The 24,479-nt window shown below is 39.2% G+C and overlaps 1 protein-coding gene across 2 annotated transcripts in view; it reads left to right on the top strand.

Moving 5' to 3' along the window:
• ALCAM (activated leukocyte cell adhesion molecule) overlaps nt 1–24,479 on the top strand; it is a 133,118-nt gene that overhangs the window by 101,778 nt on the left and 6,861 nt on the right. The window contains exons 4-15 of one of the 2 annotated variants that reach the window (XM_014947348.1): nt 441–505; nt 934–1,021; nt 1,774–1,956; nt 8,482–8,609; nt 10,346–10,475; nt 16,257–16,369; nt 17,221–17,356; nt 17,432–17,565; nt 18,903–19,035; nt 19,791–19,829; nt 20,144–20,261; nt 22,231–22,287. In XM_014947348.1, the coding sequence (XP_014802834.1) occupies nt 441–505; nt 934–1,021; nt 1,774–1,956; nt 8,482–8,609; nt 10,346–10,475; nt 16,257–16,369; nt 17,221–17,356; nt 17,432–17,565; nt 18,903–19,035; nt 19,791–19,829; nt 20,144–20,261; nt 22,231–22,287 (1,324 nt within the window). The remainder of the gene's footprint in view (nt 1–440; nt 506–933; nt 1,022–1,773; nt 1,957–8,481; nt 8,610–10,345; nt 10,476–16,256; nt 16,370–17,220; nt 17,357–17,431; nt 17,566–18,902; nt 19,036–19,790; nt 19,830–20,143; nt 20,262–22,230; nt 22,288–24,479) is intronic. The other variant, XM_014947349.1, reaches the window with a different exon arrangement.

Here is a 24,479-nt window from a genome sequence, read left to right as displayed (position 1 = left end):
AATTGTTCCTTTATAATGTGACAGCTCAGCTACAGTAATATCCACAGCAAAGCTGCTTTTCTTTTGGTATAGTTTCTGTACCACTGGTTCCTTCTCCAGGATTTGTATCGCATAAATCAGATAAATCAGGTCAGGTTCTCTCCTCCTGGGTGCTGAACTAGTCTGCTTGGCTAAAATATATATTGTCAGAATGTATGGAATTTGTTATAAACAGTATGACAAATTTTAAGTTGATGTTTTTTCCTTTTTAATCCATTTGTTAATATGGAGGTAGAAGTATCTCACCTTTTCAACTTTTAATGGCAAAGCATAGGTAAGACTATGCCAGGCCAGAGTGTTCTATTTAGTCTCAAAGTCCGTGTAGCTTTTAGTAACTTCTTGCTTTTCAAACAGCTGTTTGTGCTCCCTTCACTAGTACCTTTATCCTATTTATGTTTTAGAACAACCCTCTCAACCAGAAATCTTACATCAAGCAGACTTCTTAGAAACAGAGAAGCTACAAATGGTAAGAGCAGCATTCTCCCTCAAAAGTTACGTGCCTGACGGCTGCCTGAAGTCCCTTTGCAGTCAAGGTGGAGAGAGGTGGTGGATTGAGGCTCAGAGAGGGTGCGTGTGTGTGCCTGCACACCTGCCTGTGGGAGACTGTGGTCTGTAGCCAGGCTGAGAGCAGAGCGCCTCTCTTGCCACTACTTCATTAACCCTGCCTGATTCTCCAAACAGGGGCCATCCTGATCTTAGACCCGTCACCCAACCCTCTTCCAAATTGTAACTAAGCCTCATTGATGGGATTTGTCCTATTTTTAAAAAAAAAAATAGTTGGGGCTAAGCATTTGAACTTTCTAGAAATCTTTACCCAAAGCAGCATAAGCAAAAATAAAACTATGTTAAAACATAGTCAAGAAAAACAGTGACTAATTCCTATCTGTTTTGCAGCTCGGGAAGTGTGTTGCAAGAGACAGTTATCCTGAAGGGAATGTTACGTGGTACAAAAACGGGAGAGTTTTGCAGCCTGTGGAAGGAGGTACGTTTCAGTAGTGGCCAATATCTCCGAATCCACACAGGTGTATGCATGAAGAACTGTGCTTATAAGAGTTTCCCTGCTTTAATCTAATGTACTGTTCCTTTGAGGAAGTATGGAAAGGTGAAACTGGAAGGAAACTTCTAGGCCTTGCAGAGCACCCAAGCTACGCCATATAATCTCTCTCAGTTCCAGCTTTAAAACCACATCATGGGGAGAAAGGTTGCCTTTGTTAATGCTATTGCAAAGCTAGTCTTGAGTTTCACACCTGTCCAATATTGTGTTTTGTACCATGTAGATCATCATCTCCTTATTCTCCGTATAGAGTATTTATTTTCCAGGATATTTAGGAATTCTACTCCCTTTCAACTTTGATTTTGACAGGCTGATCAGACCACAATGTTATACCTTCCATAAAATAGAGAATGTTTACAAAAATAAGATGTAAGTGTGATCCTGAAAATTGGTTTTTCCAGCATTTTTGAGGCTTTCTTTCTATCATGCCGGTTTGCAATTAGGTTTTTTTTCATTATTTGATTTTAAATGTACAGTATGTTAGGACTGTTGTTGATAAATTGTTCCTGGTATATGTCAGTGGCAATACTAGAAGACAGCTGTTTCTGCAGCCTCTTGGGTAGTCTGTCATGTTGCTTGCATGTTTGCAGCCTGATAACAAACACAGAGCAGGCAACAAAATGTAGGAAAAAGGTTGTAAATTCTGTCTGTGTGACACTGAAGCAGTATTTCCTTTTCAGTTGTGGTCATAGATTTGGAAAAGATGGTGAACAAATCAACTGGACTCTTCACCATGACATCATCTCTTCAGTACATGCCAATGAAGGAAGATGCAAATGCCAAGTTTTCTTGTATTGTGACATACTATGGACCCTCTGGCCAGAAAACCATACAGTCTGAACCAGTTGTCTTCGATGTTCACTGTAAGTTATTAAAAAGCATCTATTGCTGTACAAAGCAATTTTTCCCTCAGGGGGGAAAAGCAAAATCAGAGACAGTTTACAAAATTAGAGACATGGCTGCTGGGCTGTCGAGATTGTTTCTCCAAAGTCTTCTTGTTTGCAGGTCCAAGAAGGTCTGGGCACGTTGTGTAATTTTTAGTTACCATCAGGTTTACCTGAGATTTCTTTCTAACAGTAGAATGCTGAATGTCAAGGTTGCATTGACAAAAGAAAAGTGACAACCACAGAAAGTTACAGTGAAATGGGCTTTTCAGAACTTTAACATAAGTTAGAGTGCTTGATTAGGGTAATTTTCTGTGCCCTGTGAAATACGCAATAAATACACATTTTAGTTTTTAGTATACTCAAAAGTTTTTCATTTTTGCAGAGTCAGCACCGAACAGTTAATGCTGGCAGACTACCTTGCTTAAAATATAGTAGCTTCTCTACAGCTGTAAGATGCTGATTTTTACATTTAAAATGTCGCGTTTGAATATTGGATATATTGGTAGTACAGGATTTGTGTAAATAATTACTTCCAGCTGGCTGAAGTCCTAAAGCAACTCCCTTACTATGTTACTGATCCACGTGGTAATCGTAATTCTCCTTTCAGTAAAGAAACCAGGCAGTTGGCAAGGAAACATCATAGAAGGTGGTAGCAGTTAGAGAAGGTGGAAGAGGCATTTCAAAATCTTGTAAAATGACACTTCTGAAGGACTGTAGAAAGCAGCAGGTTGTAGCAGAATTAAGAGAAACAGGAGATATGCAGGATGCCCAATCAGATGTTATCTTTCTGTACGCTTCAGGTAATACCTAAGCCTATAAAAGTCCCTGTTTTGGAAATGATAGGGTCTAAGTATACAGTCTAGATATCTAAAAGGGCCTTAGTATACTCTGTGTAACAACTCTGTAATCCAACTGAATACAAAGGGAATTAGTAATGCAGACTGCATTTCTGCAGCCAGCAGGTGTGCTCCATTGTCTTCAAAACAAAGTGGTAAGGTACGTTCAACCTAGATGATTAGTTACTTCTTCATGTGTAAAGTGTGTTAAGCAGAAAAATAAGGGATCAGTTTTGACTTTGGTCAAATCAAATCAAACCTTGGAGCAATTGCTTTCTGGTTTCAGCTGGAGAAACCAGAATAATTTAAGGTCACCTTTTCACCAGCTGTTTCTCCACAATGACGACTGGCAGAACTAATGGAGAAGAAAACCGCTGCGGTAGTAACCATCATTCTTTGAAATGACATAGAGATTTCAATCCCATTGCTTTAAAGCAAGAATTTTTTTTAGGTTTTGTTTTTGTTTTTAAGTTGGGTACCAAATTTCACTGGGGTTTTTGTCTGTCATCTGGGACCATGAATAACTCATGCGGTGAATGGCGGATATTCACAGTAATGTCACATAATTGTAATGACCAGAAAGCACTTGTTGCTATTACTTGCCAAGAAATGCTCTGCTGTCCCCATTTCCCCACCACTTTCATGCATTAGGAAGGCTATTCACCTGTTGAGGATGAGGCTCTTGCAGATGTCTATGAGGCATGTACCAGGTGCACTTGCAATTAGGAAGGAAAAAAAAGGCTGCAGAGCACTGCAGAATAGTCACTGCACCAGATGTCACATGCACTCTGTAATAAAGATTTCATGTTTTCTAGACTAGCTTTTTTAATCCTGGTCTAGTACCACGCATAGTTCTTTCTTCAGAGATGGACCGTATTATTGTACTGCTAATTAGCCAACAGTGAGAGGCAGGCACACCCTTCAGTACCTCTTCAGTACTGAAGAGGCCTCAAGTATCAACTTTGTTAGGCTTTAGAGTATGGAGTTACCCAGTTTCCTTTCTGAGTATTTTGATTTGCTGTAACTTCATTTCCTTACTCTGCTCAAATGCATCTCCAAATGAATTTTTGAAACTCTTTATTAATAGACGTCCAAAGCTTCAACAGATGGATTTCTTGACTGATGTTAGTTGATGATAATGACATGTCTGAATCTGATTTGCTTTTGTTTTTTAATTTGGTTCAGTGATCTTAATTGGTTTCTTTCTCAATAAATGTGATTTTTTTATGAGTTAAATGTAATGCAGATGAAAAACAATAGATCAAAAAAACTCTAAGAAATGGAATAAGAAATGGAAGTCTTTCTTTTAGCCTATTTTTTCAGATTGACTGTCAAAACTATCATGTTTTGCATCTCTGAAGAAAGTGGAAAAATAGTAAAGACCTGCTGTTCATTTTGTTATCTAGTGAGAGATTCCTTGCAACTTACCAATTTATCACAAAGAAATGAGGAGAGCATGCTTAGAACTATGCATGCGCAAGATATTCAGTAAGGATTTAAGAAATGTTTTACTGGGTTTTTTAGCTCTGGGTTAGTGCAGTGTCTGATACTCAAGTGTTTAATAGCTAGTTGGCGTCCTGGAAGCAGCTAGGCACTGTAACCTAGTATAAGAAGAAGAGTGAATTAGTTCCTGCCGAGCTGGGTGATAGTTGGAAATGGATAACTTAGCTCAGCAAGCAGTAGTTATCAGTACTTAACCATGGGCTCTGGTTTGCAGCTGTAGAAAGCAAGCTACCAAAGGTAGCATGAGTAATGCAAGAGAATTCCTGGAGCTGGCTGGTTAGATGGTATCTCAGATATCTAAATTATCGAGGCTCTAGTAGTATTGGGCTCTGCTGAGCATTAATCACTGTAAAAAAAAGATAACGTCTGTCAGGCAAACTTTCCAATCGTGCCCTGTTGTTAAGCATGTTTGTTATGGATAAAACTCCTTTATGTAACAGATTAGATTAAAGACAGTTTATATTCATGCTACTTCCAGCATTGGTATTTTTCTTGAAATTACACAGAATGTCAGTTGTGGCTGTGGCAGGTCTGGGGTAGCAGCATTCATTTACTGAATAACTGCCTTTTGGTGCTGGCTCCCAGAATCACTCTTGAGAAAGCAAGAATCACTCTTTCAGAAAGCAGATACCAAGTCTCGGATTTACAAAAGCACAAGGTAATATTGGCCAGGCCAGGCCGGACGAGGGGTTTGTGCCACTGAGAGGTAATATATATCTTCACCATCCTGCTGCTGTTTATTAGTGAAAGCAGGGGAGCACATTACTCATGCTTAGCAGCACTCAGCATTGCATTAAACACTGTGTCTTCCTGTCATCAGGTTGCATCTTCCTCAACCCTGAAGGGTGACCCGTTCAGTTTAGAGAACAAATTATTCATTCTTTTGCTATTTACTTTATTTTTCTTTTCCAGTTCAGGGAATGAAATTAAAAACTTGCTTCTGGTTGATTGCAGTAGATAGAAGGGTAAGGTATTTTATCATTTAAGCAAACTTGACACCCAAAAATCCGTGACCCCTGATGGGATGCACCCAGGAGTACTGAGTGAAGATGCAGATGTTATTGCGAAGCTGCTCCCTATCATCTTTGAAAGGTCCTGGAGAACAGGAGAGGTGCCTGAGGACTGGAGGAAAGCTAATGTCTTGCCAGTCTTCAGAAGGACAAGAAGCAGGACCCAGGATACAGGCTTATCAGCCTCACCTCCAAAGGTGATGGAACATCCTAGATGTCATCTCTAAGCATGTAGAAGAAAAAAAAGGGTCATCAGGGGTGGTCAGCTTGGATTCACCAAGGGGAAATTGTGCTTGACCAATGTGATAGCCACTACAATAGAATGACTGGCTGGGTGGATGAGGAGAGAGCAGTGGATGTTGTCTACCTGGACTTCAGCGAGGCCTTTGGCACTGTCTCCCCTAACATCCTCCTTGGTAGGCTGAGGAAGTGTGGGTTAGACGAGTGGACAGTGTGGTGTGCTGAGAACTGGCTGAATGGCCAGAGGGCCAGAAGCTCAGAGGGTTGGGATCAGCAGCACAGAGTCTAGCTTAAAAATCCGTGACCCCTGATGGGATGCACCCAGGAGTACTGAGTGAAGATGCAGATGTTATTGCGAAGCTGCTCCCTATCATCTTTGAAAGGTCCTGGAGAACAGGAGAGGTGCCTGAGGACTGGAGGAAAGCTAATGTCTTGCCAGTCTTCAGAAGGACAAGAAGCAGGACCCAGGATACAGGCTTATCAGCCTCACCTCCAAAGGTGATGGAACATCCTAGATGTCATCTCTAAGCATGTAGAAGAAAAAAAAGGGTCATCAGGGGTGGTCAGCTTGGATTCACCAAGGGGAAATTGTGCTTGACCAATGTGATAGCCACTACAATAGAATGACTGGCTGGGTGGATGAGGAGAGAGCAGTGGATGTTGTCTACCTGGACTTCAGCGAGGCCTTTGGCACTGTCTCCCCTAACATCCTCCTTGGTAGGCTGAGGAAGTGTGGGTTAGACGAGTGGACAGTGTGGTGTGCTGAGAACTGGCTGAATGGCCAGAGGGCCAGAAGCTCAGAGGGTTGGGATCAGCAGCGCAGAGTCTAGCTTGAGGCCTGTAGCTAATGGTGTTCCCCAGGGGTCAGTACTGGGCCCAGTCTTCCTCAACACCTTCATCAGTGACCTGGATGAGGGGACAGAGTGTGGCCTCCGCAAGTTTGCCAATGACACAAAACTGGGAGGCGTGGCTGACACAGCAGAAGGCTGTGCTGCTATTCATCAAGACCTAGACAGACTAGAAAGTTGGGTGTTGAGGAACTGATGAAATTCAACAAGCACAAGTATAGGGTCTTGCACTTAGGGAAGAATAGCCCCATACACTGGTACAGGTTAGGGGCTAACCTGCTGGAAAGCAGCTCTGTAGAGAGAGAGAGAGACCTTGGAGTCCTGGTGGACAATGGGCTGACCCTGAGCCAGCAACGTGCCCTTTTGACCAAGAAGGCCAATGGTCTCCTGGGATGCATTAAAAAGAGCATGGCCAGCAGGTCAAGGGAGCTATCCTCCCCCTCTGCTCAGCCCTGTTGAGGCCACATCTGGAGGACTGTGTCCAGTTCTGGGCCCCCCAGTTCAAGAAGGACAGGGAGCTACTGGAGAGAGTCCAGAGGATGACTACAAAGATGATTGAGGGAATGGAGCATCTCTCTTAGGAGCTGAGAGACCTGGGTCTGTTTAGCCTGGAGAAGAGAAGACTGAGAGGGTATCTTATCAATGCTTATAAATATCTAAAGGGCTGGTGTTGAGAAGATGGGGTCGGGCTCTTCTCAGTGGTGCCCAGTTACAGGACAAGGGGCAATGGACACAAGCTAGAACTCAGGAAGTTCCACCTCAACATGAGAAAAAACTTCTTTACTTTGAGGGTAATAGAGCACTGGTACAGGCTGCTTCCTGGCCCGCTACTTCATCATACCTGTTGTATTCTACACCAGCAGCAATGCTGGACTTCCCTAAGCAGGCAAAGCTGTGCTTTCAGCATTGAAGGTACTGAGATGGAAGCTGTTTGACATGGAAGGGAGTCAAAGCTGTTACATCTGAGGGAGGGAGGTTGTGGCTTGTTGAAGCCCGGTACCCCTCCTCCTATGACAAGGAATGAGATGCTGTGTTAGAGCTCTCAGTCATCAAGAGGCCACAGCGGAATGCAGCTCCTGTTATTGAGAAATCCCATAGCAGAAGACAGACATGATGAATGCCTTAAGGGTCAGAAGGGCTGTATAGCACACGCTTCACTAAACAGCCAAAATCAGCTGTCAGGGAAGGGTTTCTCTGCTGTGTAGATTTTTTTAGTGTCTAATAATGTGCATTGTACTATATCTTAATGCAAGACTGGCATCTTTGGTAGAATTTTATTTATTCATTGAAATTAAAACAGTACGGGTTATCTGCCCATATTATTTCCTTTAATTTTGTTCATTTTACTTTGTTTTTGAAAAATTAAATTTAGGCTTCTACTTAGAAAGAATAGCATCTATTAAAGTATACTCTGTCTTTGCCTTAAAAAAATTACCAAAGTAAAATGTAAGTTATAGTTCAGCTTCACTGAACATGACAGAAGTATGTTACATTTACAGTTCTGTTGACTATGTTAAGGGTCCTATTACGTTCACCAAATTCATCTTTCTGAAAGCCTGTTGTGATCAGCATATAGAATAGGCTGAACATAGTCACTTAGTTCATATTTCTTTCTTTTTAATGTAAGAAGGCTATTATCTAGTACTAACACAAGGCATTGAGAGCTTCAGGGTTTTTTTTTCTGATTGCTGCAGTGCTCCAAACAGCGAACTTCACAGAGGACAAGTTAATCCCTCATAATGAAATCACACCATGAAACTGTTCGTTCTGATCAGGGTTTTTTTCTTTTAAGCACATGACATGGTTGTAATCATTGCTGTTTCAGTTGCAGGTATTTTGTTGAAGAAAAATGAATTTTATGTCATATGGCTTCTTTGCACTTACTTCATTGGCAAAATTAAAAAAAAAAACAACCTTCTTTTTTTTATGAAAAGATCTACCCATGCAAATACCTTCACCCGTTTGATGATAAAATTGCATACTCTTTGGCCATTAATATCATATATGTAGTGTTACTGTGTGTTTTTTTGCAGAAGCATTTAAATGTGTACATTTTTTTCACAGATCCAACAGAGAAGGTGACTATTCAAGTGTTGCCACAAAGTAGTACCATTAAAGAAGGCGATAACATCACTCTGAAGTGCTCAGGAAATGGCAACCCTCCTCCGCAGGAGTTCCTGTTTTACATTCCAGTAAGTCCTGCATCGCTGTCACTGTGTAGTGAAATATTCTGTATCATCCCTTCCTACAACCTTTGCTGTATGTCACTGCATACGTGATTTTATAACAAATGAAGGAAGGAATTCGATGAGACTAAATCGGAAGATAGACATCATCCATTATATCAGATGCGGAGAACGCCTCGCCTGAGTTGGCAAAACATTTTGAAAAAACCTCTCCTTCCCCCCAGCCCCTTTTTTGGGGGGCTTGGACCTACTGAGAATTGCTAGGCTTCATTTCCCATCATCAGATATTTTGATAAGAAGCAGTTTTGACAAAAGGGTTTTAGCACCCTGAATAAAATTACCTCATCTGTTGTCATAACAGCCAAAGATCCAGCAGTGAAAGTACAGGAAATTAATTCAGCTCTTTTTTGGACTTTCACAGATGAATCTTTGTGCAATTTCTTTTCTTTAGTTAATTAATTAATGGTTTGGTGGCATAATAACACAAAAAAGAACAAGTGTGACAGCACAGGAGAAAGTGTAGAACAAATCTGTCAAATGTAGAAGATGCAGATTGAGAAAAATAAAGGCTTTGATAACATTAGTATTGGCGAAACCCACAGAGAGATGTGGCTTTGTATTCTAAGATTCCTAGTCCTGCTTCCCGTGTCCTGCTTCTCTCCCCTGTTTTGTATCCCTTTTTTTGTTCCTGCTACAGTAGTGAGCAGAGCTGATGTTGAGAGAGACCAAAAGCAGTGACATGCGCTTTCAGATATTTCAAAAACTGCATGTCACCCTTTGAACATAATCCTCATCTGTATTGGACTCCTGGCACGTTTGAATTGCTGAAGAGCAGCAAGGAAAACCAGGAGCTGAAGTCCTCTAATCTCAGAACACCCATTTAGATTCAGTGAGCCATCCTGGGAACTCACTATACGCCAGGCAAAAAGTTTATGGCATCTCTCCTTGTCCTTGCTCCACCATCACAGTGAAGGAACTAAACACCCTGGTCTCTGTTATCTCCAGTCTCCTGATACTAGTGCTTTCTCTCAGGGAGACCTGAAATTGGTGATTTCTTTGGAAGATTTACAGGTATCATAAATCTTTCTGGATGCAGAAATACAAGTTAGGGTTTCATTCCGTGCTTGTTTCAAAGCTGATCTAAGTCAGTCATTTGTAATTAAGTGAAAACTGGGGAACTGGACAGGCAGAAAGCAACACTTGCTGGCTAATTCAAGGCACCGGTTTCTGCAGATAACTGCATATAAGGGAGCATAGACCCCAACAGACTCCGTACCATGATGTGGGTAGAGCAAGGTTTGCTTGTGCTGTTTAAAAATGCAGTACACTTCGCTTCATGACTTCTGCTAAACTGAATATACCGTTTCAGGTACAGATTTAGCAATATGGATTTTTTGCTCTGGTGATTTCTGCAACTCTGTTATTCGTAGACTGTTTCAGTCTTTTGTTTTCTCCCATTTTTCTTTCTGCTAAACTTTCAAATTTTCTATTTTAATTTCCTCTTAAAATAAGTTAGTTATTCAATTAAAAGAGTAAACTTTTAATTGAAGGTGGTTTTAAAACGCCTAGTGTTTCCTAGTGCAGGAAATAAACCTTAGTATTATTAACGGGTAACTACACTTCAGTGGTGCTGTCTCTATACATATTTTGGAGTATTTCACCATCCTTACAATAAAATCCTCAACAAAAATGAATGTTTTTAGCAGGCCGTGCACAATAAATGTTTTGTTTTCCATCCACAGGGAGAAACAGAAGGTATAAGAAGCTCAGATACTTACTCAATGACAGATGTGAGACGAAATGCAACAGGAGAATACAAGTGCTCTCTGACTGACAAAAGCATGATGGACTCCACCACCATCACTGTGCACTGTAAGTCGTTGCATTTTGCGCTCCTAGTTAGGATGCAAACCTGCCTTGCATCTTCTGGGGTGGTCTGTGCTTTATTTAGATAGATCTGTTCAGTAAACCTACAGGAGAACTGAATGATGTGGTTGGTTATAAGAACTGTTGGACTGGGTTTTTTGGGGTTTGTTTTTTTTTTTTTTTTTTTTTTAATCTTTTTCTAAAGTGTTTCTGTTTGAAAACCTTAACTTTCTCAATTCATTGGTTTAGACACAGATTCACGTTATGTAACTTTTATATAGTATGCGACGTTCTTGCACTGTCACGTACAGTGAGAATTCTGGTATTTTGTCACAAACATTTTATCATGTTCATTATCATGAACATATATATGGCAAATTATTCTGTGCCTTAGAATGTACTCAAACACACAAGCTGGCACGCAGTGATCACTGAAGATCGTACTTCATAGTCATATTCACATAAGTCTAATATCCGTTTATCTTATCTCAATGAGGTTGACGTGTAGATAAGAGACCTAGGAATTCATAGGACAAGTTGCTTTTTTCATCTTCCACAGAATCATGAGAGCTACAGAGCTCAGTAAAGCTTACACAGGTGGATACTAAGGTATTTACTCACACTTTATCAGTGCTATTTTAAAAGCAGCCACTGAACTGGTTGAACTATTGAAGCAGTGGTTGCTTTTAATCTGTTTGGGAGAGAAAACAAGAGGAGGAACTCTTTCAAACTTTGCAATACCATACAGGCTGTGAAATGAGACTCAGGTCAATGGTACTAGGTTTTCCCTGGAAACACCAATGGTCTGTAGTCTTCCCAGTGGCATAAACACCTTAAATGCTTTACAGGTTCAGAGGGACATGGTGAATGATGAAGTTTAAAGACTTCTACAGTAGTTATGCTTTACATAAAAAGAAACCTCGTATGTTTATATGGTTCTTGTGGTAGTGATTTGTTTTTCTTGGAAGAGGTACAAAGCATGCAGGAAATCTTCATACATGAATAACTGCACTATTCCATTTAATGAATATTTTGCATTTAATTAGGTCATCTGCTGTTTTTTTGCCCAACCCTTCTCTTTGCTGAAAATCAGGGAATGTTAAGATCTGAAGAGAGCTCTACTACTATTGCTAGCTGCCCAGTATCAAAGGTGGCTTGCTGGTAGTTTGCTGTGACATAACTGACCCTTTTATTTTACTCCAAGGGGATTACATGTCTATTACACGTCTATTTGTACTTCCATAAATAGTTACTCTAAAGAGTGACTTTCTCAGCTCCCAAGTTATTTATAACAAGCCAGTTTTCCTCTCTGCTATTTTGTCTGCATGTCAGAAGAGCTTTACTACACGATAGAAGCATGTATTTTGTTGACAGAAGTCTTTCCAGTGTTGGCAGCTAGTGCAGCTACTGAGAACTCACAGGTGCAGTCTAGTACCCTGCTGCCTCACTTCACTTAGGGTTCGGTTTGATTTGTTTTTCTTAAACACCTCTGTCTGCAATAAAACCTTTGCTTAAGGGAGGCACAGTGGCCTGGAATAGTTCTGTAATTCCTATATGCCCAGTCAGTGCCCTATCTTTAAGATACTTCAGTGTCTTGCCTTATGCTGGTTTAAAGCATTTCTGCAGCATGTTTTCTTGTGAGGAGAACTCCTCTGAAAAAGTCATAAAATTCAGAGGCTTTAATATCCCTCCATCTTTCAATTGCTTACTTGATATTAATTTTCCAGCATAACTCACTAATTTTTAGTGCTTTCTCCTTCTAATGTACATATATATATTTTTGGTGTTAAAACTTCAGGATTTCTTAATTTTTATGCCTCCATGATGATTTTTGTCCTTCAAATACTACTTGGTGCCTGTCAAATCCTACTTTTTCTCCCTCTTTTGCTTTATTGCTTACCTTTCTCATATGGGGGAATATTCCTGTCTATGCTGTTGCACTGTAAAAGCCTTCATTCTGAGTCAGGGCTTTTTGTTTCTTCGTGTCTGATCTTGACACTTTAGGGTTTTTTTTTCATTTTTACTTACAAGAAACCCCAAACCACACAACAAGTAACGGGCAATATAAAAATTTTAGTTTAAGCCTGTGAATCTATTTATAGTAATTTGTTACATTTCAACTGTAGTGCTTTTTCCCCAAACAGATTTTATTGACTATTATAATTACACTGGTTCCTTTCAGTGCCTATGTAGGGAAAGCTTCTCGCTGGTATGAAAATACATTAGCACATTATAGCCTTTAAATATTTTTGTAGCAAAATGTCCTGCCTCAATACCATGCTCTTTTTTTCCCAAGATGAATGTAAATTATGAGATTCATAGAAAGCTGAAAATTGATGTTAAAATATCTGAGTTACCCATAATGTTTAGGAAAATACTTTATTTATAAAACAAATTGAGAGGGGAAGAAAGAGTCTTTTCCTTACCCACAGAACATATGGGACAAACGGGAAGACCTGGTCCCTTGCACCTCAGAGCAGGTCCAAGATCTGTGCTGCAAGGTCCCAAGTTTAAAGTCCGGCAGAACAGAGTGCTTGTGGTTGGCATGATTCGTCCCTCAACAGAGGGAGCAACAGAACAGGATTTATTTTGTGGGTTTGGTTTTTTAACACTAGGTTGTTAATTTTCTGCCAATTCTGTGCCTTGAGCTCGTTTGCCCAGGATCAGATGAGCAAAACTGGCAGAGGCCAGGAAGGAAAAGGGAGGGGGCTGTGGCAGAACCTGTTTACAACCACTTAAACTCTTACAGAAGCACACTCTGTGCAAGGAAAGGAAAGCATCTAGCAATAGAGGTTGGGTGTACCTTCTCTCAACTATGAAGAAGCAGATGACTTTGCACCCAGAGTCGTTTTTATTTATCTCTTGCTAGACTTGTTTCTGCACATAGAACCCAATATGGAGTTGGGCTCTGGAACTTACTCTTAGTGATGCTTCATTTTCTGCTAAAATGTGTTTTTGGGGGAAACAGATTTGCAAACCTTCCCATAAATTCAAAGGGTTTAGAGATTTACCATTTGTGTTTCTCCATAGGTACTTTTGGAGTCTTTTCTTGTGCTTACAGGCACATTGAAAATGCAAGGGAAATAACCTTTTGAATGTTGCACGGAAAAAATTTCTTCTATTCTCAGTATGCTAGTGTATTCTCAATCTGATAGTATACTTGGGGAGATCAGACTACAGGCAAGTTCTGTGCCCAGTCTGCCCAGTCATCGCACAGTATTCCATCAGAGGCCTCCTTTAAATGCTGGGAGCCTGTCCTATATGTGCAAGAGAGTTTCAAAACCAAAATGTTTGCTCCAGTCTTCCCCACATTAATTCCATACCTCTCTCACATGATGTGGTAATACATGCAGAACGCGCTGTTTGCCTCTCCCCTGTGCTACTTGGTATGCAAAGGCAGCACTGAAATCAATGGAAGACTTCAAGTGAGACCACATTAAGAGCTGGCATATATTGAAAATGGTGCCTGATGAGAAGTTTGTTTATGAAGAACATTTCAAAGCCAAACAGGAAATGTATGGAAAATTCTTGCAACAAAGTTTTTCTTTCAACGGCAAGGAAAATGAATTTTGACAGTTTTCTGTTTGCAAGAAATATTTTCTCCTCATACTTCTGTACCAAGAAGAGATTAATTACCGATGGGGCATATAACTTAAGAGGTAAAACTATCCACATAGCATTTCTTTGTGGACCCTACAGATAAACTGGCAGAATATTAATCCAAATCAAATTGCTCTATGGAGACTTCCTAGAGGGAATCTTGTGCTAAATAGTAGCTTAATTCTATACTTGCCTCATAAATCACCTTACAAATACTGCTCTGAGCTATGCAGTTCATCTTGCACACTGTAAATTTTCCTGAACTTCTATAGCAACTGAGACCAATGTGTTAGAGGAATTGTAGTCTCAGTTATACTATAAAAAGGGTGGGGTGGGGGATGCAGGCATTCTACCCTGGAGGAAGACTGGGTTGAAGGATTGCTCTGGGCTCAGTGTCAGTCTTGCCCGAGAGGAAGGCCAAAAATGAGTAAGTTTCTGCTTCTGCAGTGTATATGAGAGAAACCCCTCCTTTATGGTCTTCAGTGATCCCTTGGGTTTAAGGTGCTGGCTTGCTTCAAAGAACAAGAGCTTTAAGTAGGTGTTGAAGGAGAGTCACCCTGAGGAATAAAAAAAAAAAAAAAAAATTCTTAGCTTTTTCTTCAGCCACCCCTCTGCCGTGGGTAGTGTGTGCTTAGGAGTAACAGAGCAAGAAGAAAGACATTCCATGCACCAACTATATACATGAATATATAGACATATACATTGAATCTGTATACAAATGCTCGCTGGCTGAGTTTTGCAGGGTTTTTTAATTTCCTTTCTTTTCTTGTGTAAGCAATGGTAAGATCTGGAGAATCTTGTTAGTTTGGTTGCATTTACTAGTTTGGGGAGGCAGGGGGAAAAATCCCCATGGGAACACAGAAACAAAATGCCATTTTATCTCTTCAGTAATTTCTTTGCTTTACTCATGCACAGATGAAAGTACAGTTCTTGTGACCTCTCGGACTAAGCATTTGACTCATAACACAGATAATAATGCAGACTAATGGTACTGGATGGACACTAGTTGTTCCCTGAAGTTCTACCTTTAATTATAATGGCGTTCCCAGGGCAACCACTGAATGAAGCCGGTAGCTAAGCTCACTGTTTTGTTCAGGAAAACTCACTACTTTCCAACTGTGTTTTGCCTCAGGCTTTTTTTAAACTCTGCTTAAAAGCCAAAGGGATGTCTTGCAGTCCTTTTCCAGCAAGCACTATATTTGTGATGAGATCACGCGTGCTTGCCATTGGAGTCTCCATGTGCCTGCATCTGTGATAGTCATTTGACCAGGCAACTTGGCTTACAAGCAAAGCACTGTGAGAGGGGAAGCAAAACAGAGGTTTAGCTTGGCAAACTCTGCTTTTATTTCAGTCTAGGATTTTTTTGTTTCAAAAAAAAAGAAATCACTAGCTGACCAAATCCATATAGTATGAAAAATCTAGAGCAGTGTTTCCTGACCTTTCTGCTACTGGCTCTCACCCTGCCTTGTGTCAAACACAGCTATCACTGACTCTGCAATTTTTCTGGAGCCAAAAGAGGCCAGGCAAATCTTGGACTCCGAGTTAAACAAAAATGGCTTTTAAAGTTACAAATGAAAGGCCCTCCCCCCAGCCCTATAATTCACATCCCTCGCTCCTTCAGTCAGTACCATGTCTCATGCACCCTGTATTGATGGTCCTCGTTGTCTCCAGATGCTGAGGATAAAAATCAACTTGTTTTATCGGGTTGAAGAGAGTTACCCCTTGTCCTCCTGCCCTCTTCTCCACACCTACTGTTTAGATTATTCTGTCCTCCCCTGAAGATAAATTCCTGCCTGGCCCATAGCAAGCTACCCTCACAGCAGTGTGTGCTTCCCCTTTCAAGATGCACATACTGCTATGTGAAGGGCTCCTTTAGCTTCTTGTACCTCCTCTGTCATTCTTTCAGAAGTACAAGGTGAAAAAAATGTATCCATTTGTCTAGTGATTAGTGCGTTTTTGCTTTTCCTTTTAGCCTGTAATTACAGTAAAAATGTGAATGTTCTGCAGTGCCTATTTTCGAATAATTCTCTCTTCTCTCTTACTTGTAAAATCGATCTAGATTTTTTTGAAGAACTGAAGTCTTGAATTTAATGAGTGCAATTAGTCACATTTTCCTTCCTTGGTAAGCCTTTGAAATTGGCCAGGCATTCTGAGATGAACTTTTGACAAATGTTCTTTCTCTCCCAGATTTGGATTTGCAGCTTACTCCTAGTGGAGAAGTCACGAAACAGATCGGAGAGAACCTGCCTGTGTCATGCACTATTTCTTCTAGTAGAAATGCAACTGTGTTTTGGATAAAGGTCAGTAATTCATCTACATCACACTTCATCTGAGTGTTCACCTCCTCATATTACTCCTGCTACATCAGTGTTTGGAAGGAAGGAAGGAAGGAAGACATTCATTGGGCTTTTTTTAAGAATATTTTTTAGATGAGTCTTACACATATTGCTAAAACGAGAGCTACTGACTCAAGTTGACTGAAAATCAAACAAATACACCTTTTCTGAAATGGTCTGTACAAGGCCCTTTGAGAATCAGATCCTTCTACAAAGGACAGCCCATTTGAAGGAATTTGGATTCATTAATCATTTTCTCAGAGGCAAGCTTTGTCTTGGTTCCAATAAACATAATAAAATGGCAAGGCAGTTTGAGAGATCAGATGTTAGCAACTGGTGTTCAGTTATCTGTTCAGTAGCTATCACAGATAGTGGGTTTAAATCAAACCTATTCTGCTGGAAACTAAAAATAATGATGCCTGATGATTGTTCAGTAGCCTATCTTGATCTCATAAACCTGGTTCCTAGAGGAGAGTTGTCTGTCTCATACAGCTTGTACTGCTCCTGTTTTTGTCTAGTCCACTGGAAAAGCTCAGAACTAAAAATTGATTGCATCTATGCCCTTGATTTGAAAGCAAAAACCAAAGTTGTTCAAGAAGGGGGGTGGCTTTTATAAGCTCCAGTAGTTTCCACTTTTCATGCTGTTATGTTGCTGTCAGCTATTCAAATGTAGTTGTTAATGGGGGGACACTTTAAGAGTGAGGCTCTACTCTGCCAAAGCATGTGGAAAATCCTGTTGACAGTATGCGCATTTGTAGTTTAGAGATTAATATATTCTGAGTTAGAATTCAGAGATTAACTCCTTACTTTATCAGGACAATACCAGAATGCAAACAAGTCCATCATTTTCAAGCCTTCAGTATCAAGATGCTGGAAACTACATCTGTGCAACTACTCTACAGGAGGTTGAAGGGTTACAGAAAAGAAAGACACTTAAACTTATTGTGGAAGGTAAGAGAGCAGATAGTTATGATTATTAATTGTCCTTTTCAAACAAAATGTTTAACTGTAATATTGTTCTTCCAGGAAAACCTCAAATCAAAATGACAAAAAAAACCAACACAAATAAAATGTCTAAAACAATTGTCTGCCATGTGGAAGGTTTCCCCAAACCAGCAGTGCAATGGACAGTTACTGGTAGTGGAAGCATCATAAATAAAGTAAGTATCTTCTTATTACTTTATTCACTAAAAAATAGTGCGTAGGAGATACGATTTAAAATAAAATAACATTTTTCCAGGCAGCGAGATTGAAGGAACTAAGTCTATTTCATTTATCTAAGAGAAGGTTACTTGGTAGCTGTAGCTACATGATAGTTAATGGATGATTGCTGATGATAAGTCTTTTGAATAGAGCACAGGAAGGCACAGAAGATCCACTGGCTACAGGCCAAAGCTGGAAGGAAAAAGAAAAGGTTACAAATAAAATATGCATTTTTAAGTGAGGGTACTTAGTCATTTCATCTGCATCTTGTGGTAATTTTGCCCTTGCATAAAGGATTTACAAATAATGATGGAACTACAGAACTTACATTAGAGAGCAAATGGGTACTTGATGTAGCCATTAACTGGGTGAAATGTAATGAAATGTGGCGAGTACAAGTCAGAAAATACGTTCAATACAGTTCATTATGGGCTTTGCAGTTTTTATCCTAATTTTTATAGTTACTTTTGTATGGTTGTACTTGTTCCTGTGTGGAAACACAACCATAATGCAGTTATCCTGGGGGAGAAATAAGGAGTACCCATACACAGCAGGAAGAATACCTGGAAAAATAAGCAAACTGAAGTATTTTCATGTTAATTACCAAATCACATGCAAAGCATTGCCATATTTTGCTTTAGCAGGAAAAATGAATGAGACATTTATACAAGCAGTCAGAGACTGGAAGTATAATGGACGGTGCTACTGTAGATTTCATTACTTCATTAGGTTTTGCTTTAATTCTACAGAAAATACGTATAGCTGTCAAAATTTGTCAATTTACTTGAAGTTATAGGGCAGAAATTGTCTTGAAGCTGTATTAATGATTGAAAATAATTTTCTCTGGACATTGCATTAATCTAAGAATGATGTAGAGCAAATTCAAGGGACAGCTTCACTCACTATTATAGTGCAGATACTGCAGGTACTACTAAAATACATGTTGCTTGGCAAAATAACGCTTAGTGTGGAAATAACTTAGAATGCCAGAAAGTGGAAAACTTACAGTGATTATTTTCCGTATGAAGACATAAATTAAAAACAGCAAGATGGAAAGAAATGAGAAGTTAGAAGTCTGTTTTGGGGGTTTCTTTAAGAATTTTATCACATGGAATATTTTATTTTTTAAATAGTTGAAAGAAACAAGCAAATACAGAACGTGGTTGACTTTCTCAAAAATGCCTCTTGATCAGTGGGCTTACAGTGCACACCATACAAAATGTAGCTATAACTGGATATCTTGGTGTTTTTCTCATTTTTCAAGGATAGTAATCTTCATTTTTTACCTTTTCAGACAGAGGAGACCAAATATGTTAATGGAAGATTTTCCAGTAAAATTGTAATTGCTCCTGAGGAAAATGTGACTTTAACTTGCATTGCAGAAAATCAGCTAGAAAGGACTGTGACCTCCCTGAATGTCTCTGCTAGTGAGTGTCTTCTAAAGACTGTTTCCTTAAAGTTGTAGTTTCACATGAAGTACCCACACTTCACATTCACATGAAGAGTAGGTCTGCATAATAATGTTGATTCTAAGATATTTAAACTTTTCGTCTTAAGTCGAGCAATTGTAAATCCAGTCTGGATCAGTAGCACATAAAATTTATTGATAGCTTTATGGATGAAATCACATTAGTCTTCATGACTTTCTTGGCTAGCTATCTCATGCATGCAATTTATTATTTACTTCTGTAAATAATATTACAAAACAGTATTATAACTTAACTATAAAATAGTACAAAAATATTGCAAAGTAATACGTTATTTACAAAGATTAAAGTCTTTACTTATTACTAAATTAACATCATCTTTTAGTCCCCAGTTTATTATTACTGATATGACTTGATTCAGAACACGAATCAGCCCTACTGGGCTGTAATCAAATGTCACTTTTCAATGATGAAAGGTGATGAAAAGCTACAGGTTTTGGAAGGGTAGTACAGAACTACTCACTCGGAAATATTTCTGAGGTTATTATTACAGGTTTTGAATAAGATTGTTTAATTAGATACATTATACTTACAAAGGAAAGACTTCTTCTTAAATACAAGATAAATTCCCTTGTTATTTGGCAAACACTGTATTGTTTCAGTGTTTCTGTCATTGCTGTAAAAGGGCAAGTAAAGGTGATGTTCCGGTATAAAACATTTTGTCTTTAATTTAATTTTAACATTTTTCATTTCAGTAAGTATTCCAGAATACGATGAGCCAGAGGATAGAAATGGTATGTATCGTTTTCTGTCTCCCTAACCATTTCTGTTGATTGTCTCAGTTCAAGACCTATGTAATATCACTGAACTATTTCCATGGTCCTTCGAAGTTGGACTTGATTTGTACTAGCTGGTGCCATGATTGACTAAGAATGTGGCTTTCCTGAAACTTTAAATGTTTTTTTTAAGAACAATGCCTACTTTTTTAAAGTTTTTTTACTTTCTGACCCCTTTTCTTGTTTCTGATGGAAATTTTGTATAGAATGGAAATAGTGTAATGCTTTTCTTTATCATAGGTCACCTCATTAACTTTTCTTCTTTGCTTCAGATGACAATAGCGAAAAGGTTAATGACCAGGCAAAGCTAATAGTGGGGATTGTAGTCGGTCTTCTGCTGGTTGCTCTGGTTGCAGGTGTTGTCTACTGGCTCTATGTGAAGAAATCAAAGTAAGAATTTATGGAAAACTTTATACTAAATTGCAAAAAATAATAATCATAAGCGGAAATGTATGTTTACCTGTTTTCCTTCCTGCAGCATTCCTGTAGTCTGAGTGGGGAAAAGTTGTTACAGCAGGTGCAATTTAGTAGAGAAAGGAAACCTGGTGCTTGTGCTAATGCTTAACAGGACACATTTCCTGGAGGTGGGACTCCAAGACTTCTCATAGATCATGACCTATAAAGAGGTTCTGTTTCCTGACAGCCAAGTCTGTGCTGATTCTTGCATTTATAGTACCTGCTACTTAATTGTGGGATGTTACCTCTGTGTGGCTTTACTGGTACAAGAAACCGTTTTCATGTAGAAGCTGGGGAGTTCCTTTGCTTTAAAATAGATAATTAAAAAAAAAAATTCAGACAATCTTAGGGAGAAGAGATATCCTTAATTCTTATTTGTTCTTATATACTTTGAGATCTCTGAAGTAAAATTCATAGAGACCTTGTGTTGCTGAAAAACTAAAGCTATCATCCAAATCAATACTTCTTAGCCATCCTAGGCATAGAACAGGATTTGCCAGTGAGTCCTGCTTGCTTTCAAGTTTCTTTATTATCAGACAGGCTCACTTTAGAAAATAAGCTGGATGATCTTGAAAAGTAACCATTTTTTCCATGATTCTCCATCCTTGCTAAGATGGCCATGACAGTATGACATTTGGCCTTACCCCCATAGATTTGTCTCCAGGGAGATCTGAGGGCAAGCTTGTTCTCTGAAGGTTTCACTACAGGTGCTTCTTCTTAACAGGGAAGAGTAATTTAGTTATGCATAACTTGCACAAATCAGTACAGGTGTAGAAGCAATCTTAAAGTTCAGTTGTTCTTTATATGACCCTTCATTGAAATTAGATTAAATAAGATCTAAAATATACCAGTGGGATTTTACAAAGTACAAATGTGTTTTCATTGATGCGAAAGCACAGCAAGGAATTTTCCATCTGCTTGCAAATACTCTTTTTATTTTTGGATAATATATAAGGATTTTACTCCAGCCGTAACTGAGCAGGTTTTGGTAGTTTATCAAATAAAGAATTGCTATAAATTACCCAAGCACAGAATCACATTCAGATATTACAAAGGAAAAAAATACATTTTTTTTTTGCAAAGCTTATGCTTCTTTTGATGGCAATTAAAAAGCATTAATAACGTTGAACTCCTTCTCCCACACTTTACTACTAGTGAAATAATGTCTAGAATAATTTTCCTTTGTCTTTCCTTTTGAATGTGAGAATGTGGAATCATGAAACTGTGATTCACTGGTTTGGGGTTTTTTTCAGAAGAAGTAGTTTGGGTACAAGGAGGGCAGAGGTGGTGACATATCTTTTTCTTGTACCATTATGTAGTGTGGGGACACCTAACAAGAATCTTAGAATATAGTATGTCCTTTGCTGAGATGAGTTTATTACTTAAGATAACTTTTTAGCTTCAAAGACAGAATACAGCATATTTTAAATGGACAACACTTCTTTTCCTCATGCTCAACTTCTCTTCTACAAGCTTGGAGTCAAAATTATAGCTAGAATGGATTAGACAGGCTCACTGGAAACAAAATAAAAATCCCTTTATAGTTAAATAATAGTCTTCATATTTGACGCATGGTTGCTGGCCTCTGAAACCCTTAACTAATGCATCTTCACTGACAATCTCCTGTTCTCAGCCTATATTTAAGTTGATCTGTTGTTATCCTCCCTGCTTTCTGTACTCTGTACTTGCAAGAGCAAACAGAGCGTCAGTACCTATTCTGACAAAGTTTTCAGCATGACTTAGAGCCTAGGAATCAAAGTAGACCTTGCAAAAAGCACCTTACACCCTTAGACACAATGTGTGTCTAATCACAACCCCTCCATCTCCATACAGGCCAACAGTGTTAGTAGTTATTTTTTAACCCACCCTTGAACAGTAACTCACCTAATCTCTATCCCCAAAGTGACGCCAAAGGAAAGTCTGAGAAGGCAGCAGCACAGAACTTTCCAAGTCTGCCGAGGCAAGAAAAACATTACTTTTTTTCATTATCAGTGTTGTGGTTTGTATAATCTTCTATTGTCTTGTCATCCACACTAAGTAGGAATTGTACTTGTAGCCTTGGAATATACTCACAATAAATCACTTATATAGTTATTCACTGCCTCAGCTCCACTTGATGCAAAAGCTGATTATTGCCACATATTCTTTTCACTATGAATATTATCCCATAAATCAGGGACTCATCTGTATTCCACATCCTGCAACCAGCCCCCACTTGAATAAAGAGTTGAGGCTACCTACCCCAGCATGCTCTGTTTCTCCTTCATCTGAGCAGAAGGCCAAAGATTTGTTTTCTACAGATTTCTCCTTTTTCCAAAAAGGATATTTTAAACTATTTTGCAACAAACTGAATATAACTTAGCACTTCAGAATCTCTCTAAAATTTTTGTATCAGACCTCAGTCAAGTGACTACTGGGACACCCATCTTCAGTAAATCCTTCATATATGAAATTTTCACCTTGCCAGAAAGAGCAGAGTATAGTACAAATTAAAGGTTTAGAACGAAAATAATGCACCCGGCACCCCGTATCCCTTGGGTTTGGAGGGGCACAATTCTCAAGTCCCATGAGGCTAGATCAAAGTTAAAGTGGTTTAAAATGCAGTGAGGGAAAATTCAGCTGGGCAAATTGGAGCACACCAAACTCTTGAAATTCTTCTTAGATCAGAGTAATCAAGAATGTTGCTAGTGTCTCTGAACACTTGAAGCATAACAATTCTGCTTTTCTGGTACTTTATAGGAAACGAACGTATGAGTTCAAATGTATCAGGCCAAATATGTAGAAAATTTGCTGTATGTTAGTGAACAAGATTCAGCATTTGTATTGTTTTTTGTGTAATTCCCTTCTGGAGAAAAGACAAAGCTACAAACATCTCTGAAAGTGTCAGTTCATGTTACAAAACTTGTATAACAGTGGCACAAATTAAAAAAAATGGTCAGTCATTTCTTGATGACTGAACTATTTCTCTAATATCTTTGCCTTTTTTCCTACTGAGGGACATTCGAAAATACTTGGAGGAAGTGGAAGGCGAGATTGGGGTGAACAGAAAGAGGTTGCAGATAATCCAGATTTGGAAGTATAAAACCATTAGCTGCTAGCAGATCTTCTGCAGCAGTGCAGTTGAACGTCTAACATGCCTTTCAACAGTAATGCAAGCCTTAATGAAACTCATGGCTCTTGCTTCAGCACCCAGAAGTACACCCGTGTGTATTCTCTTACCCACCATTATTGCAAACTTAGGTAACAAGGACAAAGAGCATTCCAAATTTTCCTCCTTAAACAGTGTTGAGGGTGAGGCCTAGACCTGTGAGATTAAAAGAAATCAGGAATTAAAACCCAACAACAGTTTCTAGGTCATCGATGTGCACTCTATATTTACTCTACAGCAGGCAAAACACTGGAGGTGGAAAATGGTCTTTATATTAAAAACAATGCTACAAACAGTAGCTAAACAAAATCCATGCAAATAACAGCCCCTGAGCATATACACACTAGGTTTCCAAAGAAAACTAAAAACCTCACTTTGATACTACTTAGAGAGAGCTTTTGATTAAGATTCCCTGAGGATGATTATTTTCTTGAAGAGCAAGCATAGATAAATGTAAAATATGAGTCATAATTTTAGCAAGAGCTCGGAATGATCCATGTTTTACAAATTAATTGTAAAAAAAACCCAACAGATGAGAGACATAAGTAAACCCATATTCACACAACTAACTTCTCACTCTTCAGAACACTATGGCCAGAGCATGCTAAGCTCTAGGTAACATTAAAGGGTGTGAGGTGGCCTGGGCAAACAGGGCTGTCTTGCCCTTTTTGGCAAATCCTTGGGAATGTTTCCATCCGTCCAGACCCCATGGCCCAGCTGCTCAGGTATCATCAGGAAGTCACTCCTGACTTGCAAATGGAGCAATTGACAGAAGTTAATGCACAAAAAAAGTAAGGAGCAACTGTTGTGGAATGTGAAGATGGCAAGGGACTGTTTGTCCTGTGCCTCAAGTCACCTCAGGAAGCAATGGAAACCACGTTTTGAACCATTTCTGTGTTACAAACCCAGACCACGTCTGTCGAGCCCGAGGACTGGTGCCATGCCAGGGTCACCTGCTCCTCTGCCATCAGCACAGCACTGCCAATGGGTCACACTGCTGCAAC

The sequence above is a fragment of the Calidris pugnax genome, unplaced genomic scaffold (assembly GCF_001431845.1).
Source record: "Calidris pugnax isolate Ruff unplaced genomic scaffold, ASM143184v1 scaffold95, whole genome shotgun sequence".
Classification (NCBI taxonomy): Eukaryota; Metazoa; Chordata; class Aves; order Charadriiformes; family Scolopacidae; genus Calidris; species Calidris pugnax.
Note: the sequence above shows the minus strand (reverse complement) of the source record. Positions and strands in the feature narration are given on the sequence as shown.